The sequence below is a fragment of the Onychostruthus taczanowskii genome, unplaced genomic scaffold (assembly GCF_017590055.1).
Source record: "Onychostruthus taczanowskii isolate IOZ18803 unplaced genomic scaffold, ASM1759005v1 scaffold31, whole genome shotgun sequence".
In the NCBI taxonomy this organism is placed as follows: Eukaryota; Metazoa; Chordata; class Aves; order Passeriformes; family Passeridae; genus Onychostruthus; species Onychostruthus taczanowskii.
In genome coordinates, this window is record NW_024500461.1 from 77,646 (window position 1) to 98,248 (window position 20,603).

The 20,603-nt window shown below is 37.2% G+C and overlaps 1 protein-coding gene across 1 annotated transcript in view; it reads left to right on the top strand.

Annotated features, from left to right (window-relative positions):
* The window catches only part of NAV3 (neuron navigator 3), a 182,246-nt gene that overhangs the window by 39,022 nt on the left and 122,621 nt on the right, over positions 1-20,603 (top strand). Inside the window, exons 5-6 of the mRNA XM_041409852.1 lie at positions 5,973-6,112; positions 13,124-14,159. Coding sequence (XP_041265786.1) covers positions 5,973-6,112; positions 13,124-14,159 — 1,176 coding nt within the window. The remainder of the gene's footprint in view (positions 1-5,972; positions 6,113-13,123; positions 14,160-20,603) is intronic.

Genomic DNA, 20,603 nt, shown 5'->3' on the forward strand with positions numbered 1-20,603 from the left:
TCACTGTCCCTTCTTCTCAGCTACTTTTGTGCTCAACTGCCTTTCTGGGCAGTCTCAGGATGTTGCTCACAGCAAAAGAAATTTCCCAATTGTTGCCATTTCATATCTGCTGTGTTGACTAGTGTTTCCCTGGTTTGTAAAACAAAATATTGATGACTTCCACCTGGAAGACAAAGTCCATATTATTTTGCAGAGTCCAGATTATTTCTAAGATTTCAGATGCCTATATGCCATTTTACCTGTTTTGGACAGCATTTACTTGACTTCCCCTATGTGTTATTTGGAAGACGAGAGTTAAGCATGATGTCTGCTCCTGTGTACATGGCATAGCTGATTGCTGATATGAGTATTATAACTGTGTAAAGGGTCTTGTAAACCCTGAGAAAGGGTAGTAGACAGCTGAGAACAAGAGGCCTTAAAAATGCCCCATTCCACCCCTCTGACAAGTAGATCCTTCCTTGTCCTGAATGCTGTAGCATTAAACTGGTATTGTCTGATATGTTAAGATCCATTTACTGCTTTATTGCAGACACACACTATATCATGGTGTGGATTTTTAGACATTATAAATAACTGTTTTAAGCAAAATGGGTTTATTTTGCTAACTGACAAATACTACCCAAAGACAATTACCTGATAGGATAGAGGGAAGTATGTAAGTACTTGTTCATACATTTAGAAGAGTGGGTAGGTTAAAGTCTAGTCTGAAACAGCATTGCAGTTGACATCCATGAAAGCGAGGCGAGCAACTGGGAAATGCATTTGTGGAAAGCTTTCATGGGCTCAGCTCATCCAGAGCTAATTGACAAGGAAAACCTAAAGTCATTAGAACTTGATGCACCTGCTTTATGAGTTAAATTCTCTTTTTGCCTTTCTCTTGTCACATTACTTTGGAAAATAAATTTAATCAGTCACAGTGGAAATCATCCTTTACAAATCATGTTTTACTGACATTGACACTTTCATCAATGCCTGTCAAGCCTGTCTGGAAAGTTTGAAAGTAGTCTATAGGCTGGTGTTTCATGAATTTGCTAGTGGATAGAGACCCAAGCCACAGAAGGGAAGCATTCTAGCAAGCATTATCAGATAGGTATTTTATGCATTTATTGCTATTAAAGGTATGTGGGCTAGTTTATCAACACTGAGATTAAGGGTTTTGATCTTTCAGTTTAGTCTTGAATGTATTGTTTGAGGTAGAAATGCTATGATAAGGCATACTCACCTCAACCTACTCACTCTCTTTTCCCATCTTACTTTTTGTGTTGATTGTACTGTGCATCATTCCACCTTTTACAGTATAAATACAAAGAAGTTATATTTGACAACAATTTTTCTCACAAATCTCTTATTTTAGTCAATGCAGGTAACCAGCTATTCATTTCTAGATTCCTTCATTTTAAATATGTTGGAAAAAAAAAAATATAAGAGAAAGATCTCATCAAAAGATGGACTATTATGCCAGGCACAAATGTAGCAAATTCAGTAAAACAAATTATGTCACATTTGCATTGTAAGTCCAGGCATTATTAAGAAATATAGCCATAAGTGAGATATAATTCAATGTACTAAAAACTAGATAGATAAAAATACATAAAGTGTGATTATTATGAAATTATTTTGGTATTATTATAAGTAATATATTATATTAAGTGATATTATGTATTATAATATTTACAGAAGCTATGGTCATATAGAAAAGCAATTTGCCAGCATTATTCTGAAGATAGATGTCAGAGAATTGATTGCTGCTTTTACATAATGAATGATTCCTTTTTGCCCTCTTAAGACTGAAGTACTCTTCTTACTTTTATATTCATCCTATGCAAATGTACCATTTTTAATTGGCAGGAACAGAGGCAGCTCTAAACACTTTGTTGGGGTTTAATTTAGTAAAGTAGCAATAATCTCACATCTCATTCCAGTCTCACATTGTCCCTTGGTTTGTACCTTCTTTTCACCCCTTTTCAGCACTGCAGTGCTAAGGAAGGGAAGACCTTTCTTACCTGACAGCTTCTGCCATCTGCTTTACACTCAGTGGACTGGCAGAAATCGCTTAACACTGTTCTGGTAGACTCAACACCACCAGGTGCTTCTTAAAAGTGCTGCTGGCCTATAAACTTGGGACTAGAGCACTGAGGTTTTCTGCTGTTACTCAGAAGAATTGCTGGAAGATGCAGAACTCTGAGAAACAAAAGAAATCTCTGACTATCAGTTTCTGCTTCCTCGGTTGTCCATGACTTCCCTAATAATTCAAGGAATTTGATGTTGTGATTGCACCTGGCTTAGGCACCTCTCTACAGCCTTAGACTGTGTGGATGCCAAAGGATGCACCTGTCTATGAAAACTGAAATTGCCTGACAGAAAGCTGTACCTTGGCCATGCATTTCACATATCCCCTATGCAAATGTCTAAAAGTTTAGAGAAAATAATTTGCTATCTAATCATGCCAGGTTGTTGGATGTCAAAAGGAACATACAGTTTTTAGTCCTGTAGCATAGCATGTTTTCTGTTCCAGAAATGCTACTTGGATGCCTTAATAGACAAAGGTGCATTTTCCTATGAATTCCACAGTGAGTCTAAGCACATGCCAGGACTTTCTTAATGCAGCCTCTGCTTCATTGCCTGGGTCATCACATATGTGACCTGTGCTGTAACAGTAATAAAATTTGTGACAGGGTACTTCGTCCATATAGCTCTACTGTCAGGAGAGTCACCTTGCTTTACTGGGATTTTTTCTGAGTCCACATTGAATTTGGTATAGCAAATCTATTCCTAAGAACCCTACTGTGAATCCAGTCAGGTTGCTGGAGAGACCAGTAGGAGTGTATTTGTGCTTAGTGCATTTCATGGGGAAAAAAAAAACCAGCACAATGTTTTGAAGTTCACATTCTGTGTGAATTGAGCTATACTTCAGGAATTCAGTCTGTGGAAATATGCTTGCTTTTTCTATTGATAAGGTAATTTCTAGCAAATGAGACATTTTATAACAATATCCATTATTTCATAACCTGTTCATTGCATCTCATAAAAATCTGCATGTTTACATTGTTTCATATTGTTGCCAGTTAATTTGCATTTTTTATCCATGTTCAATTTGCATTCATTAACTCATCATTTGCTGGTAAGTGTGTTCTTTCTATACATATTCAAAGAAATTCTTTAATTCAATTTCTCTGTTTCTTCTCATACAGTCTCACAGCCAGATATGCAACTCAGTCTAATCACAGTGGAATTGCAACCAGTCAAAAAAAGGCTTCTAGGTCAGTTAAATATCTCTAATTTATTGCTTGTTAGTGATACTCAAGCAAGTATATGCCCATTGATATTTTATCCTTTGGACTTAAGCAGACACTAAACAATGTACAATTTTTGTTATGTGAGCAAGCTTTGGAATGATGAGCTTTGCCACAGAAAAGCCTTGTATTCATTGGCTTTTGGCCAATTGGCTGATTTCTACTATATATTAGCAATATTTCTGGTTGTTATGTATCCTGCATCTTTGTATTCTGCATGTAAAATATTGGATGTGAAAGATTGGTTGGTGATTTTAGTGCTCTGTACTTTCTGGCTCAATTCCTGACTTTAGTCATGAGTGAAAAGAAGTTTGGGAGTCCACCCCAGTTCCAACTAGATGTTTTGCATATATAGCAAGCCCACCTGAAAGTCTGAGTTCACAGAGTCAAGTTTACACAGAAGCAAAATAGAGCAGAAAAAAAGAATGACTTCTGAGACTTCTGCTCCATCAAGAGTAGCCTGCACACAGTCCCCATTAATAAGAGGCTTTGTTTTGGCAGTGAATTTGACAGAGCTGTGTGTAGGAACTGACTTGTTTCAGATTTTGTAAGTACTTTTAGTCTGTCATTTCCATGAGCACTAAAATCTACATAACAGATCACAGAAGAAAGAAGCTGAGGTCTAAAGCTTACTCTTTTTTCTAGCTTTTTTTTTTTTTTTTTTTTTTTTTGAGGGGGGATAATTAATGTGTTCATTAATTATACCTTTTGCTTTACAGTTCATTGGTGAGACCAATGAACTCTAAATTGCATAATCTCCAATAAAGATTGCGTTTTGCAGTGTAGAACACTAACACAATGGGTGTTGCTGGTGATAAGTTGAAATGAGCTATACCACGGTCCAGTTGCTTTGCACCTGCATTTATAGGTCTTCGTTTTCCTTATTGCTGATGCTCCTGTCTTGTCCACATTCAACTTGTCAAAGTTAACAGTCTTATTGTCTAATACTTTAAATCTGTGGCAGTGTTTCCGAAGCCTGTTCAGAGGTATGTGACTTGTCCCTTATTTGTTATACTCTTCGTTGCATTTCCTTAGCTGCTTAACATGATTCTGCAAGAGCAATTTAAAACCTGAATTCAATTAAGAAAGTCAGCAGATGAGGTAAAATGGAAAGTGTGTGGAGAAAATGACCTCATGCATAATGTGCTTATTGTAGCAAGTTCTTGAATTCTGGCATACAGAATACATGCAGAACTATTTTGTATTTTAACAGATCAGATGAGTTTCTAGTGTTGCACATGCCTTTTCATTGCTTTTGTCATTACCTTTGACAAATGGTCTCAGGGCTCTTACTGCCTGTCAAATTAGGAAAATGAGATGGAGCAAATGGATTTTTAAGTTTGTTTTAGTGCATTCTTCAGGGAACAGAAGATCACTCGAATTCATGGGTCACGATAAAGGTTAGCACGCGTACCGCTGCAGAGCAGAGACTGTCTGCCCTGGGCTCAGCACAGAGACTAACAGGGCAGGCTGGCAGCCAGAGCGAGCCATGAAAATAACCAGTAGGTTAGTCCTCTGAGGTTTAAACTGGTAAAGAAAGAGACTATGGAGTTGTTTACATATGTATGCAAATGCAAATGAAATTATTTGAATATTTTTGTATGCTAGTGTATTAAACAAACAAAAAGAAGTCTGAAAAAATCAAATGTTTTGTACGTTTTTGTAATGTGATATTTTTTTTCTTTCCTTCTAATGCTGCTCTTTCATAATAAACTGAAATTAACAGAATTTGATAACACTGGTAGAATTTGCACTGCTGTTATTAGAATCATTCCAATAAGCAAGAAACAGAAGAGAGATGCTCTTGTATGGCAAGAGCCTATCACTGATTTGAGCAATTCATTTTATGTAAGAAATAACAAAACTAGAAGGGACTGGGGGTGCCCCCAAAGATGCTTCAGAAAGTTTGAAGTAGGCACATATTAAGGAATCTTAAAACACAAAACAAATTTTAAAAGATGCAGGCTTACACATGCCAGAAACAGCAAGAATCTACATTTTTTCCTTAGCATAGCCACATAGTAAGGTTCAGATGGTGGCAGCAAATACTAAGAAATGAACTGTATACTCTACATTATATAGTTCTATCTAAAAGGTATCTCTATCTAAAGATCTAAGGTTCTATCTAAAATGCATCTCTATAATCTAGATAAAATAAGTATTTACAATATTTTTCATTTAAAATAGTAAGGAGGAAGTATTTTAGTCAATAGTCTTCTGACTAAAAAGCTTTTATGCTAAACACAACTGTGAAAAATTTAATAGAGTAAGAGATGCAAAATATTTATTAACTATGTATTGCTGTGATTTTAAATCTATTTCTTTAATATTTCCTTTCCAAAAGTGGCATATTAATAAAGGTTGATATTGCACTTTAATATTTGATAGGGTGAATCTGTTTTAGCAATGTTAATGGTAAATGCAAAGCATCTTCTTACATGTCTTGTGACTCTAGAAAGCATCTTTTTCCCTTATGTGTGCATAAGGATAAGTTTAAATTTTCATTTGTGGAGTCTAACTAATTTGAATCCTCCTGTTTGTTGTTGCTTCCTGAATTCATTGGGTTTAGTTGGTTTAAAATTGTGATCCAATATTTGCACACTGTCTCCGCTATATGTTGTCTTACATAAATTGTACAGATTTCTCACTGGTTCCTCACTGATTTTCTCACCATTCCAGGCTTCCAGGACCCTCAAGGGTGCCAGCTGCAGGCAGCAGTACCAAAGTCCAGGGAGCTTCCAATTTAAATCGGAGAAGTCAGAGCTTTAACAGCATTGACAAAAACAAGCCTCCACAATATGCAAACGGAAATGAAAAAGGTAAGGGATTAAAGTTACTAAGTTTACTCTCCATAACACTCAAGAAGAAAAAAAAAAGAACCTTCCACAAGGGTCAAAGAAAATGTAGTATTTAGACTTGGTAAGGAATACCTATGGGAATTGGGGCCTGAATTAGGACTTGTGTTTCGGTTGGGATTTAAGTTCAGATGCAAAAAAATTCCAGATGTATAATCATATTTTATCAATCTTTTATGAAAATATCACAGGGTGACTTTTACAAAGTAAAAGTTAATCCATATTGGATACCTGTAATTTTATTCCATAGTCTTCTCTTACCAGAAGGACTACTGCCATCATTTTCAGGGGACTTGGCATCTTAGCCTCTAATGGAGAAGAATCAGAATATTATATTTGCCTCAGAATGTTACCTGTATCTATTCTTTCAGAACCTGACCTAGTGTGTGTATAATACTGAATAAAGGATTGGAAGTGAAATGAAATTTTGCAAGGATTTGGAGCAGCCATTGCAACAATTAGCTGAGTACCCTGGGTCCTTCCATTTCTCTCACCCTGACTCTGTTTTCCTGGAAAATGTGCCTCTTCAGGCTTTATCTCAAAAAGAATAATGCAAAAATACAGCTTTCTGAGTTGTGTAACTAATCCATCCCCTTCCTCCCCTTCTTTTTCCCTTTGTGTAATGAACAGCATTTTATTCATATCTCTGGGTTAGAACCGAGTTGAAAATGATACAATATACATAGTACCCATTTGCATCCTTGGGGTCTGTGGGAGGAACAAGTATGCAATGAATGTTCTTCATCCAAGCAACAGGCAGCTATCCAGATTTTTTTTTTACAAAATTCTGATGACCATGCTTTGCCCCTAGCTGTATCTGAAGATATAAAACCATCCTTTCAATAGTTATTCCTTTATTTTTACTGTCAGGATTGAATGTTTCACGTAGTTCTATAGTGGGTTTTATTTTATCAAGGAATTGTTTGTGTCAAGACATCCAATCTAAAACTAGAAAAAGATCAGTGTGAAAACTGAGCACACACTGTATAATTCACAAATACAGTAGTGAAGTTATGGAGCAGGAAATGTGACTACTTGAGTGAAGGTATGTACAGCAGTTTAGGTTTTCTAATTGCTTCATAATGTTGACATGGTTGCTACTGAAATGTGTGAGAATAAAATGATTCAAGGTGAGACATAAATGTAGATAATATTCTTAGCTCATTACTTGGAAAATGTCTTTTGACTTCTAAGGCTTGCATTGCATTGTACATTTATGTGACTTTTTGCATGATGTATTTCTTTACTTCCTCATTTTTTACAGCAGAGAATGAGAGCTTTGATGGGGTTTTTACTGAAGTCACCACTTGCAAGAGGATAAGGGGTGGTTTTTTTTGTAAAGTCAATCAATTCATTTTACAGAAAATAGAATAAGTAATACTGCATATTTACAGACTACTGTATTTGATATGTTTCCATGTGGATTTTTTTCCTATCAAAACAGCAGAATAGATGAAAAACCATTAATTTTACACGATAATCAAAGATACATATAAGTTTGTTTTAGGGTATAAAGCAGAAGTTAATTAGAGAAAAATATTTCTGTGAATGCAAGCGCAGCAAAGTGATATTCTTTCATAATATCCTGAAAGAACAGAAGAACCTGTATTTGAATATGCTGTGCTCTGCTTTTCCTAAACAGAAAAACAACCATACCATTTTAAACTTAGTTGTTATAGTGACTAATTTTTGAATATTATAATGAGATTTCCAGGTACTTTTTTCTATATTTTTAAAAGTATTTTAGTATGTTCTGTAACCTGAAATTTTTGAAGAATTTGTTTAGAAACAAACTTCAACCTTTACAATAGTAATAATATAAAACCCGTCTTTTTAAAAAATAGACCATACAATTTTGTGCCACCATACAATAAGAAACTGATTGTTTCCCTACAGTGCTGCACAAATAATAGACCTTGTATTTAATTTTTTCTTCTGATGCAGATACTTGGAGCAAGATAATTTTATCAGCTTTTTTTGAATAGATGCACAGTCCATATACCTTAATTTCTAAAACAAAGAGGTGACTTGTGACAATTAAATAGCTGTTAGATATTGGGACCATCAAACTTCTTCAAGGACAGACCACTGTTGTTCTGTTCCTTGCTCTACACCTTCCTGTATATGCAATAAGGAGACCTCAGAAAAATACATACAGCATAAGATTTTTTTTTTTTAAATCCAGTTGTAGGTAGTACTTGTAATCCATTCCTGCATAACACAGTCACTCTTTCACAGTGGGGACTGGATATGTAGTCACAGAGTTAAAGAAGACCTGAAGGTGATCCAAAAGAAGTATATCAGCCTTTATTTAGTATTCCATTACTTAGCTCTCATTGATATTATCTCCTTTGAACATTGCTTAGGGAGCAGTTCAACTCAGTAAGAAACCTGGCTCCCCTGAGCAAACGCAGGTTTGCTCTTTATTAAGCAAAGCAGTTTTTACCAACAGACCCGATCCATTGTGTAACACAGGTAACTGAGTGTATATCTGGTTAAGTCTGAAACACAGAAAGCACCAGAACATTAAACAAGCCATTAGCTGAAACTTGTTTGTGGAGCTTTAGTGCAACTCCTCTTTTTTTTTTTTTTTAACTGAATTTTGCAGCTTGCGTATCAATTTCAGAGAAGATGCGTGCTTTTCAGACATGTCAGATTTATCTGCCTCTGATTTAATAACATAAAAGAAAATTAAACTATTTAAATGAAGTAATTATTCAGATTGCTAATAAGGTAGAAAAACAGTGCATTTTGAGTACAGCAAAGAAATAATGTTCTGATTCACGCATTTTTAAAACAAATCTTAATCCCTTCAATCTTAGAAACAGTGTATTGGAACACTGATGAAGGTCTCTATGTCATGGAGTTCTATTTCCAGCTTTTCAGTATAATTTAGTAATATAAGATGGTGTTTCTGTTTTCTCCAAACTCAGTTTTAACAGTATTTGGTTATTTTGCCCATATGAACTCTGAGAAACTCTGCCCTGGAGCTCCATTGTGTGATGATGCTGATGCAAATTGTTCATCTCTGGCCAGTATGTACATCTATAGCTAGTTTGTCTATGTTTCTTCTGGTGCCACTGTTTTTCCAGTTGTCCCTGGTGGTGTTCTCCTCTTGTGCTGATAAGTGGTAGCTACTTTCTCAGGGACAGCTACAAACGGAGAGTTGAACAAGCTGAATTCTTTTAATCTCACTAGGTAGACCTCCCATTTCTTCAACATCCTTATAGTAACCCTTTGCAACTCTTACATTTTCTACTAACCTTTTTTATTGTGACTGGCTAAAAATGGATAATCTGGACACCTGCCTGCTACAGAATATTTAGATTATCATGAGTAATTTTGTTGCAGTGGAGGAGCTGTTTTTAAGAGGTTGTCTTCTCCAGCAGCACAGAACACAGAAAAGGTGATGAGAAGACAAAATAGGTTGGTTATGTACTGGCCCAAGTGCAGGTCTTCACATGTCCTTTATTTGTTCAACAGCCTATGAAAAGTGGATTTGAAAATGTCCATTCGGTCATCATGGTCTTGCTGTGTTATGATAGAAGTTCCTCTTTTTGCATTGAACATCTGAGGGTGTTGTGTTTTTGCTGTGCTTTTGCAGTGGAGGTTGAGCTCTGAAGCACTGAGTTTTCAAGCAGAATGCAAAACTGTTTTCCCCAGAATCTGACTATACATCTCAGAAATGAGGGGTTAAGCCCAAAACAGAAGACTGACTTCTTGTAAAATTTAGTTTACAGAAAGAAGAAATCCTTTTCATAGGTTGGGTTCACTCTGTCTCAAAATCACCACAAGGTGGGGACAGGTTTCATGTAATGAGCAGCTAAAGCCAAGCCCAATTGAACACAGAAAGCAGTTAATTGTGTGCAGCTTCAAGTAATGCAGTTGTGCTGGAGGTGGGGGGAGAATAGATCTTTTAATTCCACATCTTTGAACATACAGACAGGTTGTCAATATTTCTTGAGAGCATTCAGGTCACATTCCTTGCAGAAATATTAAGGATGCCGTTTAAATTGAAGATTAATGACAAGCTAAATTCTCTGTAATTTTTTGTTGCTGTTTATGATTTGTGACATAGGGATCAAATAAATACCAGTGGGTCCAGGAGCCTGTATTTTTTTGCTGTATATATAGCAGAACAAGCTGCTGTTGAAACAGTAACTACTCTTCTTTTTACATTTTTCCCTCAATGGGTTCAATATTATACAGCTGGAAAATATGGCAAAGCAGGCATTCTTCCTTTTAATCAGAACACCTTTTTTTTTTTTCTTTTTTTTTTGTAGTAGTAGTAGTAAAACTAATAGCCTGAAGCCATAAATATGTAATATAACTAATACAATAGAACGTAGTGGCATCACACTGTTCACAGATTGTTACATGTATTCTGCATGCATAACTTTGCATATTCTTATGGTGAATTGTTCTTCTGCAAAACTATTGGTATAGCTTAAGACCCCAATCCTCCTGTGTATTTAGGGCTAGCTTAGTGCAAGGCAAGATGTGTGCAAGTGCACACCCACTTTTGAGCTATCAGCCCTGTGGCTGATTCCTGGTATAAATTATGTTTGAAAAAAAAGAAAGCCTGAGGGCTGCAGTAATTTCCAACAGCTGTGGCTGGCCCCAGGCTCTCTTACAGCATCTGAGGCTTACTAGACGAGAACAGGGGCCCAGCCATAATTCCTGCCTTGGTCCCAAGGGATCAGCTATGCAGCTGCCCACCAAAGGTGCTCCATGGTGATAGCTGGAGCCTGGGAAATATGCTGTTAAGTAAGCCTGTCACAAAAAATACTCTGAAGCAAGCTTTACCTGTTAAAGTTTTCTTGCTTAGAACAGGACTTGGCAGAGCTGCATGAAACCTTTTGTGAAGGTGGAATGAGCTCATCTGCAGAATCACAGGATTTGTCAGGTTGGAAGGGACCACAGTGGGTCATGTTGTCCAACCCCCGTGCTCAAGCAGGGTCATCTCACAACACATTGAATATGAGTTCATCCACATGGTTTTGTAGTATCTCCAGTGAGGAAGACTCCATAACCTCTCTGGGAAATCTGTTGCAGTTCTCAGTCACCCACACAGTAAAGGAGTTCTTCCACATATTCATGTATAACTTCATGTGCATCAGGGTCTTCCTGTTGTCTCTTACCCGATTGCTGGCACCACTGAGAAAAGCCTGACTTCACACCCTCCCTCTAGATACTTGTACACACTGGTGAGGTTCCCTCTCAGTCATCTTTTCTGGAGGCTGAATAGGCCCAACTCTCCCAGCCTATACTTGAACGAGAGGTGTTCCAGTCCCTTCATCATCTTTGTCACCCATGTAGCACTGTGGCATTTGCATACCAGGCTGAGATGCACACAAAAAAACCGCTGGGCAGATGGAATTATGTAGCATCTGTTAAGGTGGAGGTGGTTTGCTCAGTGGAACAAGTTACTAATAGAGTTAGGCAAGTAAAAATTTTACTTGTTGTCATATTACTTTTATTCACACTATTTTTTAATATTTTGCAGCTAGAACTTCTTAATGCTATTCAGAGCAGTAAATTTTGCTATGTTTTCATTCTCTTTGTTAAAGGAAAAACAGCTTAACTTTCAGCATTCTCAAAATGCTGCCTTTCCTGAATGTATTAGCAGACTTCAGACTTCCAGATGGGTAGTTGAATCTTTCCTTGAAGTTTAGGGCTGAGACTGCAAAAATGAAAGCAATGCATAACTTTGTGCTGAAGGGGAAACTGTCCTCAGCCTTCTCATTTATGGTATTATTCAGACAGGGGGGCCCCAAGGTATAACATACTGCATGTATATGCAAAGCATCAAGCACTCTTTTTGTCATTACACAAACTATATTTGAATTGTATGTTTCATGGGCTTTTTGTAGTGCAGAATTCAATATGCTATAGACTAGCTTACATCTAATTCCCCAATAGTCCCAATACTGAATGGCACGGCAAGATGCATCCACTAAAAGAGCATATGTCAGCTGCTGAAATAGCTGTGTACCACATGATTAGATTGCTATTACCGCTTCATTTCTCTGGTGTTTGAGAGTGATGGTGTTTATATACTCAGATATGTCTTGGGAATCTGAACTTCATACAGAAGAGTTTAACCCTTTCATGCATTGGTCTGTTTCGCTTAATAAGGCTGGGTGACAAAAATCACAGTTATTAATTGGCATAGTTTGATTATTGCAGAAGGAGCCGTGTTCTCATTTGTTCTGAAGATCCACTGAAGTTCTTGGCTGATGCAAATGCAGTGAATGTGCCAGAGCCTTCTTTGCCTACCTGAGTACAATTCATTGCTGTACCCATGCAGATGATGTATCACTGTAACTTTCAAGTACTGACACTGGTGAAATTTTTGATAAAATTTTTTCCTACTTATGAAATTATACTGGGATAAGTTCCTGAAGTGTGCTGCTAAATATTGTTAACAGTACTTAAAACTAAAAAATGTATTGCCACCAGCCTTTTTCACTTTTGTGACTATTGATTTTATGCAATTAATTTCAGTATTACTAAGAAGGATCTCCTCTTGCCCAAAACCTTAGCTTTTTAGGACATATTTTTCTTTCACTAAACATCAGACCTCTCTTTGTCCAGTTTTGGTTTTCTGCCATAATTGTAGCATTTTTTTTTCTTCTTCAGTGTTTTGTTATGAACAAGTGATTGGAAAAATAAAAGATTAAAATATTAAAAAATAAAATCTTTACTTGGAAGGCTTGATTGGCATAATGCAATTGTTGTAACAAAGATGTTTCTGAGGCTTTCTTGGACTTGTGGAAGTATCAAACACTGTGATGATGGAGGAAAGAAAGGTGTATTCTATTAGCATCCTTCATGTTCCATGCACATATAAATCATGTTTATTTTAGATCGCATGTAAATATGTCTTACATGCCAGGGAATATGACATCACCCTCAAGCATGAGATGGGAGAATAACTATATCTCCATGGCTTTTTTCTGGTTTTTTAAGCAGATTCACCAAAAGGCCCTCACCCCTCTTCAGGCATGAATGGAAATGTGCAGCATCCCACCAGCACCGGGCAGCAGCAGGTCTCTGCCATACCCTCTCCAAGTGCCAGCAAGCCTTGGCGCAGCAAATCCATGAATGTCAAACACAGCGCGACCTCTACCATGCTGTCTGTGAAGCAGCCAAGTCCCGCAACCTCCCCCACTCCAACTTCAGACAGGCTCAAGCCACCCCCTTCTGAAGGTGTGAAGCCCCCTTCATCTGGACAAAAATCTATGCTGGAAAAATTCAAGCTGGTTAATGCTAGGACTGCTCTGAGACCTCCTTTGTCACTGAGCTCAGGACCCAGTGACAGTGGGAGAGAGGATGACAACTTTTCAGAGTGTGGTGAAATGGATGTCTTAAGTGGTGGGGTGAACAGTGGCGGCTCCACAAGTAGCAGTCCCAAAGTATCACCCAAGTTAACCCCTCCGAAAGCTGGCAGCAAAAATCTCAGCAATAAAAAGTCTTTGCTACAGCCAAAGGACAAAGAGGAAAAGAACAGGGACAAAAACAAAGTTTGCACTGAGAAAGTGGTCAAGGAAGAAAAGGATCAGGTCATTGAATCATCTGCAAAGAAGAGCTCGAAAATTGCAAGCTTAATCCCAAAGGGAAGCAAGACAACAGCAGCCAAGAAAGAGAGTTTAATATCATCTTCTAGTGGGATCCCAAAACCTGGATCAAAGGTGCCAACAGCAAAGCAGGGCGCTTCCTCCCCATGCACAGGGAGTAAGGAGCTTGAAAAACTGAGGACTACAAAAGGAAACCAGTCCCAGTCAACACCAAAATCTCAGCTTAGTGAGAAGGCTTCTCCTTCCTCTGGTCTTGCTTCTTCTGAAGGGAAAGAACCAAGTGCTGCTCTCACCCCAGGATCCTCCGTTGGTCTGTCAGCCTCGATGGCTGCAGGCAGTGGCCAAGGCACAGGAAATGGTGTAGTCCAGCTTCCTCAGCAACAGCAATACAGCCACCCCAACACTGCCACGGTAGCTCCTTTCATTTATAGGTAAGAGCATGGAGAAAATTTGGGTTCGTGCTACTGTTTAGGCAAGAGAGCTAAAATGGATAAAGTAATGGTGGGTCATGCTGTTATCCCCCAGCACACTGGGGATAACAGCACTGCTATGATTCTGTCACAGCATCATGCCAATGTTTTTCTAATATTATTTTTTAATTAATGTTACTGTGTGAGCAATTTCTTACAAGAACTCTGAGTCTTTACCTTGTACAAAAGCAATCCACTGCAAATATTTGCTATTTAACATTCAGGGTGTTTTGATTAGAAATAGATCATGTGGTACATTCTCTGTGCTGCTTTTGAAAGGTCACAGCTGAATCAGGTTTCTAGTGTGAATATTCTGTTTGCATTCTAAGGACCTCATCATCTATTTGCTGATATTCGATAATATTTGCTTAAAACTCACCATTCTTTTAAAAGATCATAAAATAAACTCCTGATGTTTTCAGAATGTGTAACAGTGCTGGTGGATATTTGAAGAAAAAACATATACAAACTTCTATAAGTATTCAAAAATATTTCAACAGTTTGTGTAGACAGAAAAGGTTGATGTTTGCAGTTCTTTTCCTGTTTAGTTTTCTACATTAAATAGGTGTAGATGAACTGTAGGAATGCGCCCCCTAATGACAGAATGACAAAAACTAACCTTTGTCCCCCAAAAAAGGAAAGCCCAGAAGCTTCTCTCAACTGTTAGGTGGAAAGCCACCTCATAGGGCCTCAGGGACTTCACCAAACACCAGAGAACATCTAATTGGATAGAAGCCAAAAAGTCCCGCCTGATCAATCAAGTAGAAAAAAAACAGAATAAAAGAGAAGAGGGGCTTTTGTGTGAAGTGTTTCTACCAGGGGCAGACCTCTGTACCTGGCTCGAGTTTTTCTGTTTGTTATTTTGCCTTTATTAAACCTTTTTTGTTTCTAACACCACAGCAGAAGCCATCCTGCTTATTTTATGCCCCCAAAGTGTAGCTGAGCTATCCTTGGGTGTATTAAGTGTTTTTCTAAGGCTTATGAGAACTGGCCCTAGGACAAACAACTTAATAATGAACTCCCTGCAGACAGTTAATTTTTATAGGCAATAGTAACTCTTCAGAGGGCCAAGGTTCTGGAAAAGAAGAATGAACAGTTCTGTATCAACAGAACTGTATCAACATTTCTCTGAATTTATTTTGCTAAGTGATAGAGCAGTTGAAGAGAAGCTGGAAGATTCATTGTTGTACAACTCAGAAGATAGAAAAAGTGTAGAAAGATTGACAGGCTGATTTGAATAATGTTTTCAGTTGTCAGCTGTTGGAGGGTTTTAGCTATAGTTGTGAGTAAATTTAAGATCTGATAAAATGACAAATACGTTATTAAGCAAAATACACTGCCCGTTTTTGTTAGTGACTAGTACTCTGGATAATCTTGGCTAAAGATTAAAGAGGTGATGAAGTAGGCTCTGAGGAAGTATATATATCATTACATGCAACTAAACATAGCTTCAAAACCAATCTGGATGACTGATAAATTTAGAAAATCATATGGAAGGAAGAAAAGGCTCAGTATGGGTAATATTTTTTCTAATATGCAGTGGAGCCTCTGGAGTTTCAATTATATGTGTCAGTGGATGCACTTAATATGCATGTGACAATCTGGAATAACCTCAGTGATACACAGGATTTCTAGTGTGGTACATGGGACAGCCTACATATGTGTTAGGTGCACATACAAGGAGAGAGAAAAAGGAGCTATGCTTTGCCTTCAGATGTGTGTGCTGCTCAATGGCTGTTTTACTACATATTGATACCATTTCACTGCATCATGGAGATGTCTTAATTTTGTTTTAAGCTTCGCCTTGAAGCAGTATGTATTTTGAATATTAAAGGGTGATAGAAGCATGCATTTTCCAGTAATATTTCTTATTCATAATTGTCTCATTGCTTCAAACAAACAGCAAAGGAGCATTTGAAGTTGAATCTCAGATGAAAATAAAATTCTCAGACCCAGTGTCTGATCTCAAAATGCCATAAACTCAGAGCAGAAAACTGACTTTGATGAAGTTGCTTCAATGTGTATCTCTCTAACTGAGTGCAGAATCTCTCTAAAAACTAAATTTCTTTAAAATCTTGAGGGGTTTGTAATACCACACAATGATTTAATAGAAAAATATAAATATAACCAAGAATAAAATACCCAAATTTTTAAAGTCAGCATAAGTATTTCTGTGGATATATGGTAAGTACAAATGAACAAGAGGTGGGGTACTATATTTACATTTTTTGTTCTTCAACATAATTGTTTTCAAAGCAGTCACCACATTAATACACAGAATTTTCAGGTGTGTTTTCTAACAGCACAAGTAAAGTTACACTTAAATTAGTAAACAATGATTACCATTTAGACTATCAGGAGCTATTTCTTACACAGGTACAAGGAATATCTAGGGTCTGTTAGTTTGTGCTTCAGTCCTTGTGAAAAATGTCAATAAAATTTAGTAAAAATACAGTGCATTTTATCCAGAGTTCTGCAGAATCTTGTAATATACTTGTGTCATCTATTTAGTCTGTTAACACAAGCATAAGTAAGCTAGTGCTTTCTTGATTTGTTGCTGATACCTGCAGACACCATGTATTTTGAAATATTTTTTTTGTTGACCAGGAGGATATTACTGTAGATTACTGTGAGGAAAATGAGGTATTTCAAGGACTTTTTTTGAGACTGCCATGTATTTTCCTTAAGTAACGCAAACCTATAATAGTTATTAATAGTCATGTTTTCAAGAAGTCTATATTTTTATTGATGGACTGTTTTAGTGGGAAGGTCTCAACTGGGATATTGCACTATTCAGCTTTGCAGTCTTGCTGCTTTGCCCTATCTGATATCACATGGTATTTTTATTCCTCTTAAACACCTGACATCGAAATTCATATGGGATTAAAATTTCTCTTAAAAGATTAGCAGTAACTGTCAGAGTTGCATTTGAGATTGTCTAAATGGGTATAATTTAAATTCCTCCATTCTGCCAGAAAGTGATTCTTTATTTTCAAATGTGGCTGTGAATATATTATTTACAATCCTGTATCTGTCCTTTCTGAAGTTGATTGCAGGGTCCAACTGATGTAAGACTGAAGAAGATACAATTTATTTGCCAGAAAGCTTGATAAGACAGATACAGTAGGAAGGTATAAGAGACTTTATAATTGTTTAAAGTACACCAGCTGCTACTTAAAATTACACATTCTTCTACTTAGAATTGTAGTAGACTGGAAATTGTACCATTTTCCCAAGTCCTTTAAACTTGTATTGAAATTGGTCTTAGAATTTAGCTGTATTCCTAGTAGTGCTTAAATTTCAAATGGAGAAGAGCAACACAGCAGTTTAGTACTTAGTAAGCTACAGTGCAAATGGGAGGGAAAAGGTACATTAATGACAAAAAAAAAAAATCCTACTGAATTTCAGTAGGAGAACATTGGATGCATGTACTGAACTTCTTTTATTTTAGCTTTTATTAGCTTTATTTTATTAACTCCTCCAGTAACCACTGTAGGGGTTTAGTAAATCTCTTTCCTGTGGCTAAGATACAGAATCTAAAGCTCTCAAATCCCAGGGCCTGTGTTGCTCAGGAATTGCTTACTGCCCAAAATGTTGAAAGTATAGAAATTGCTGTAGAGAATTAGCTGACCACTCATCATCCCGAGCTGCACTTCTGTGTTGTGCACTGCTTAAATATCCATTTTTCAGATTAGTTTTACTTTGATGCTAGCAACATCTGGAAGATGTTTCAGTAGTGTCTGAAGTGCAGTCTTGCAGAGATACTCTTTCAGTGCTGGACTACAAATACCAATTTGGCACTTCTTTTGTCCCTGCAGAGTAACAAACTGGTAACTTCAGCTACCTAATATGTTGGTGTAGAGAAGATGTTGCCAAACTCTTCTCTGAAATGCAGGGTGAAAGGATAAGAGGTAACAGATCAAGTTACAGCAGCAGAGGTGCTGATTGAAGGTTTAAAAAATAGTTTCGTTTGAGGGCGGTGAAACACTTGCTGCAAGCTGTGGAGAAAAGTTGTGGAATCTCTGTCCTTGGGCATATCCAGGATCCAACAAATCAAGGCTCTGAGCAACTTAATGTGACCAGACCCTCTTTAAGAAAGTCATTGGACCAGATGGCACCTAGAACAACTTTCTGATCTCAGTTAATTTATGATACTGTAAGGACTAAAGTATTCAATAGATAGGGCAGAAAAAGGACATATCAGTGTAATAAATAAACATAGGGGTTTTTTTTAAATAAACTGGTTACTAAAACTTTCTTCCCAACTCCATTACTATATGGTGATTAATGCAATTGTTTTACTAGGCCATAGTCTCAAAGGTGAGCAGGAGGTTCAGAGTAGTGACAGATGGGAAGGAGGATATATCTGGTTGTATCTCTGGAAGTACAGTGAAATACAATTCCAGGTGCCTATTCAGGATGTTTTTTTATAGGCTTAGGGAAAAAAATTATACTACTCTTCAAGGATCCTGAAACCATAACATGTGCAGGGTTTCTTGAAGCCATATTGATGTCCTGCTTTAATGACCAGAAGCTACTTCTGTGTCACTGATTGTGGAGTTGAAACTAAGTGTATATAAGAAAAACTTTCTGTCAGTTAATTGTGTTTGTTAATAATAGATTATGCTGCTAAATATACTTTCTTCAATAAAGTGAGGACTCAAAGTCATACTGCAGTACTTTATTGATTCCTATTATTTACACTGCTGCTGGGAAAATAAAGCAACTGTCACTACCAAAGTTTTGCAGGCATAGGTAGTGCTAAAGATTGCCACTCACCAGTTTTAGTTGTAACAAATACATGGTCTTTAGACACATGCTCCTATTTTTCCATGATAGATTTTCAAGTAATTGTGCAAGAAAAGTTCCCTTTGTAAAGGTGTTAGTTTAAGAGATGGGAAGAAGCGTAATAATTGAGGAAATCATTATAAACACGTATTTGATTCATTCAGTCCTTTGACTGAAAAAGATGTTTTCCTTCTCTTTGATTGCTCTTTTTAAATATGTAAGGGAATGATCATATTCTCTTCCTTCTCTTTTGTGAAGCTAAACCAAATCAACTCTTTCTGGTTTTGTGTTTGTTGGTTTTTTGGTGTCTTTTTTTTTTTTTTTTTATTTCCAGAAGGGTTTATTCTTCCCCATGAGCATCCTAGTAGCCCTTCCTTGCATCTGTTCCCAATTTAACTCACAGTTCTTGAACATGGGTGATCGAACTGCTCATATTGCAGACGTGGTCCTGCCAGTCTGTTACACTGACAGTGATACACATTCAAGACAGCTGCATCTCAGGGAGCTGTTGGAAAAATGCCATCATATTCATCTGATATCTTTTGGAATGTCAGCTAAAAAGCAAACAAACCTTTGATATTGCCTGTGTTTATCTAAGGTTGGCTGTTTCTTTAGCGACAGGAAATGACTGACTGTGTTAGAGACCATTTATTAAGTAGTGTTTCAAATTCTGTTCTTAATTATCCTGTACAGGCTCATTTTAATCAGAATTAATAAGCTTGTGCAGGGCTGACTGAAAGAAGGATTTGTACTATTAAGTGAGTTTGATACTCTTACAAATAGGTAGCATGTAACTCAGTGGGTTAGGGATAAATATATTCTTTGATTGCCATGATTGAAATAGAAACAGATTGTCCTGTTTTCATGAAGGTTGCCTAAATTAACCTCCACTATAGATGCGCAGCACTGGAAGAAATATCACTGGGCTGGCTTTGATTAACTGAAATTCTTTTCCCTTTTTTTGATATCAAGAGAGATGCAAGAATTTAATTCTTTTTAAGGCAGTGGGCTGTGAGTAGGTAGAGCATAGAGGATCATTCATTTAGGCTGGTGTGCAAGGCTAATGAGAAGATCACTTAATTTGCTGTTTACTTGCTTTGTGCTTAATCTGTGCTGCAGTCCTGCAGCAATCACTTGAGCTGTTCATAGGATTAATATGTCCCACTGAAAGACATTAAAGCCAGAAGTATAGAAGACAAACCTCACAATTTCATTTCATTTCCTTTTTTTTTTTTTTTTTTTTTTATTAGAAGAGGCATTTATATTCTTGGTCCAATGTATCACAACTCAAATTGGGCCCACAGCAATGCAACATGAAGTTTTAGGTACCCAGTGAGTACCTGGGCCTCCTTGTTCCCCAAGAACCCCAAAATCCAACATCATTTTACTTGGAAATCTTCACCCCTAGTCTGGTCTTTCAGCATTCTCAGTGCTTCTGGGCTAAGCTCAAGTCCAGAGAAAATCAAGGCCTTGGCCATCTTGCATGAAAAGGCAGGACTGGTGTGTAAGTGCAGGCAGCCAGCATTCTCTTGGAGACCTTGTAGAAAAAGAGCTGTTTGTGAAAGACCTGTTCCCTCCCTGTGGTATCTCCACCACAGCTACCCAAGGGCTGGTGCT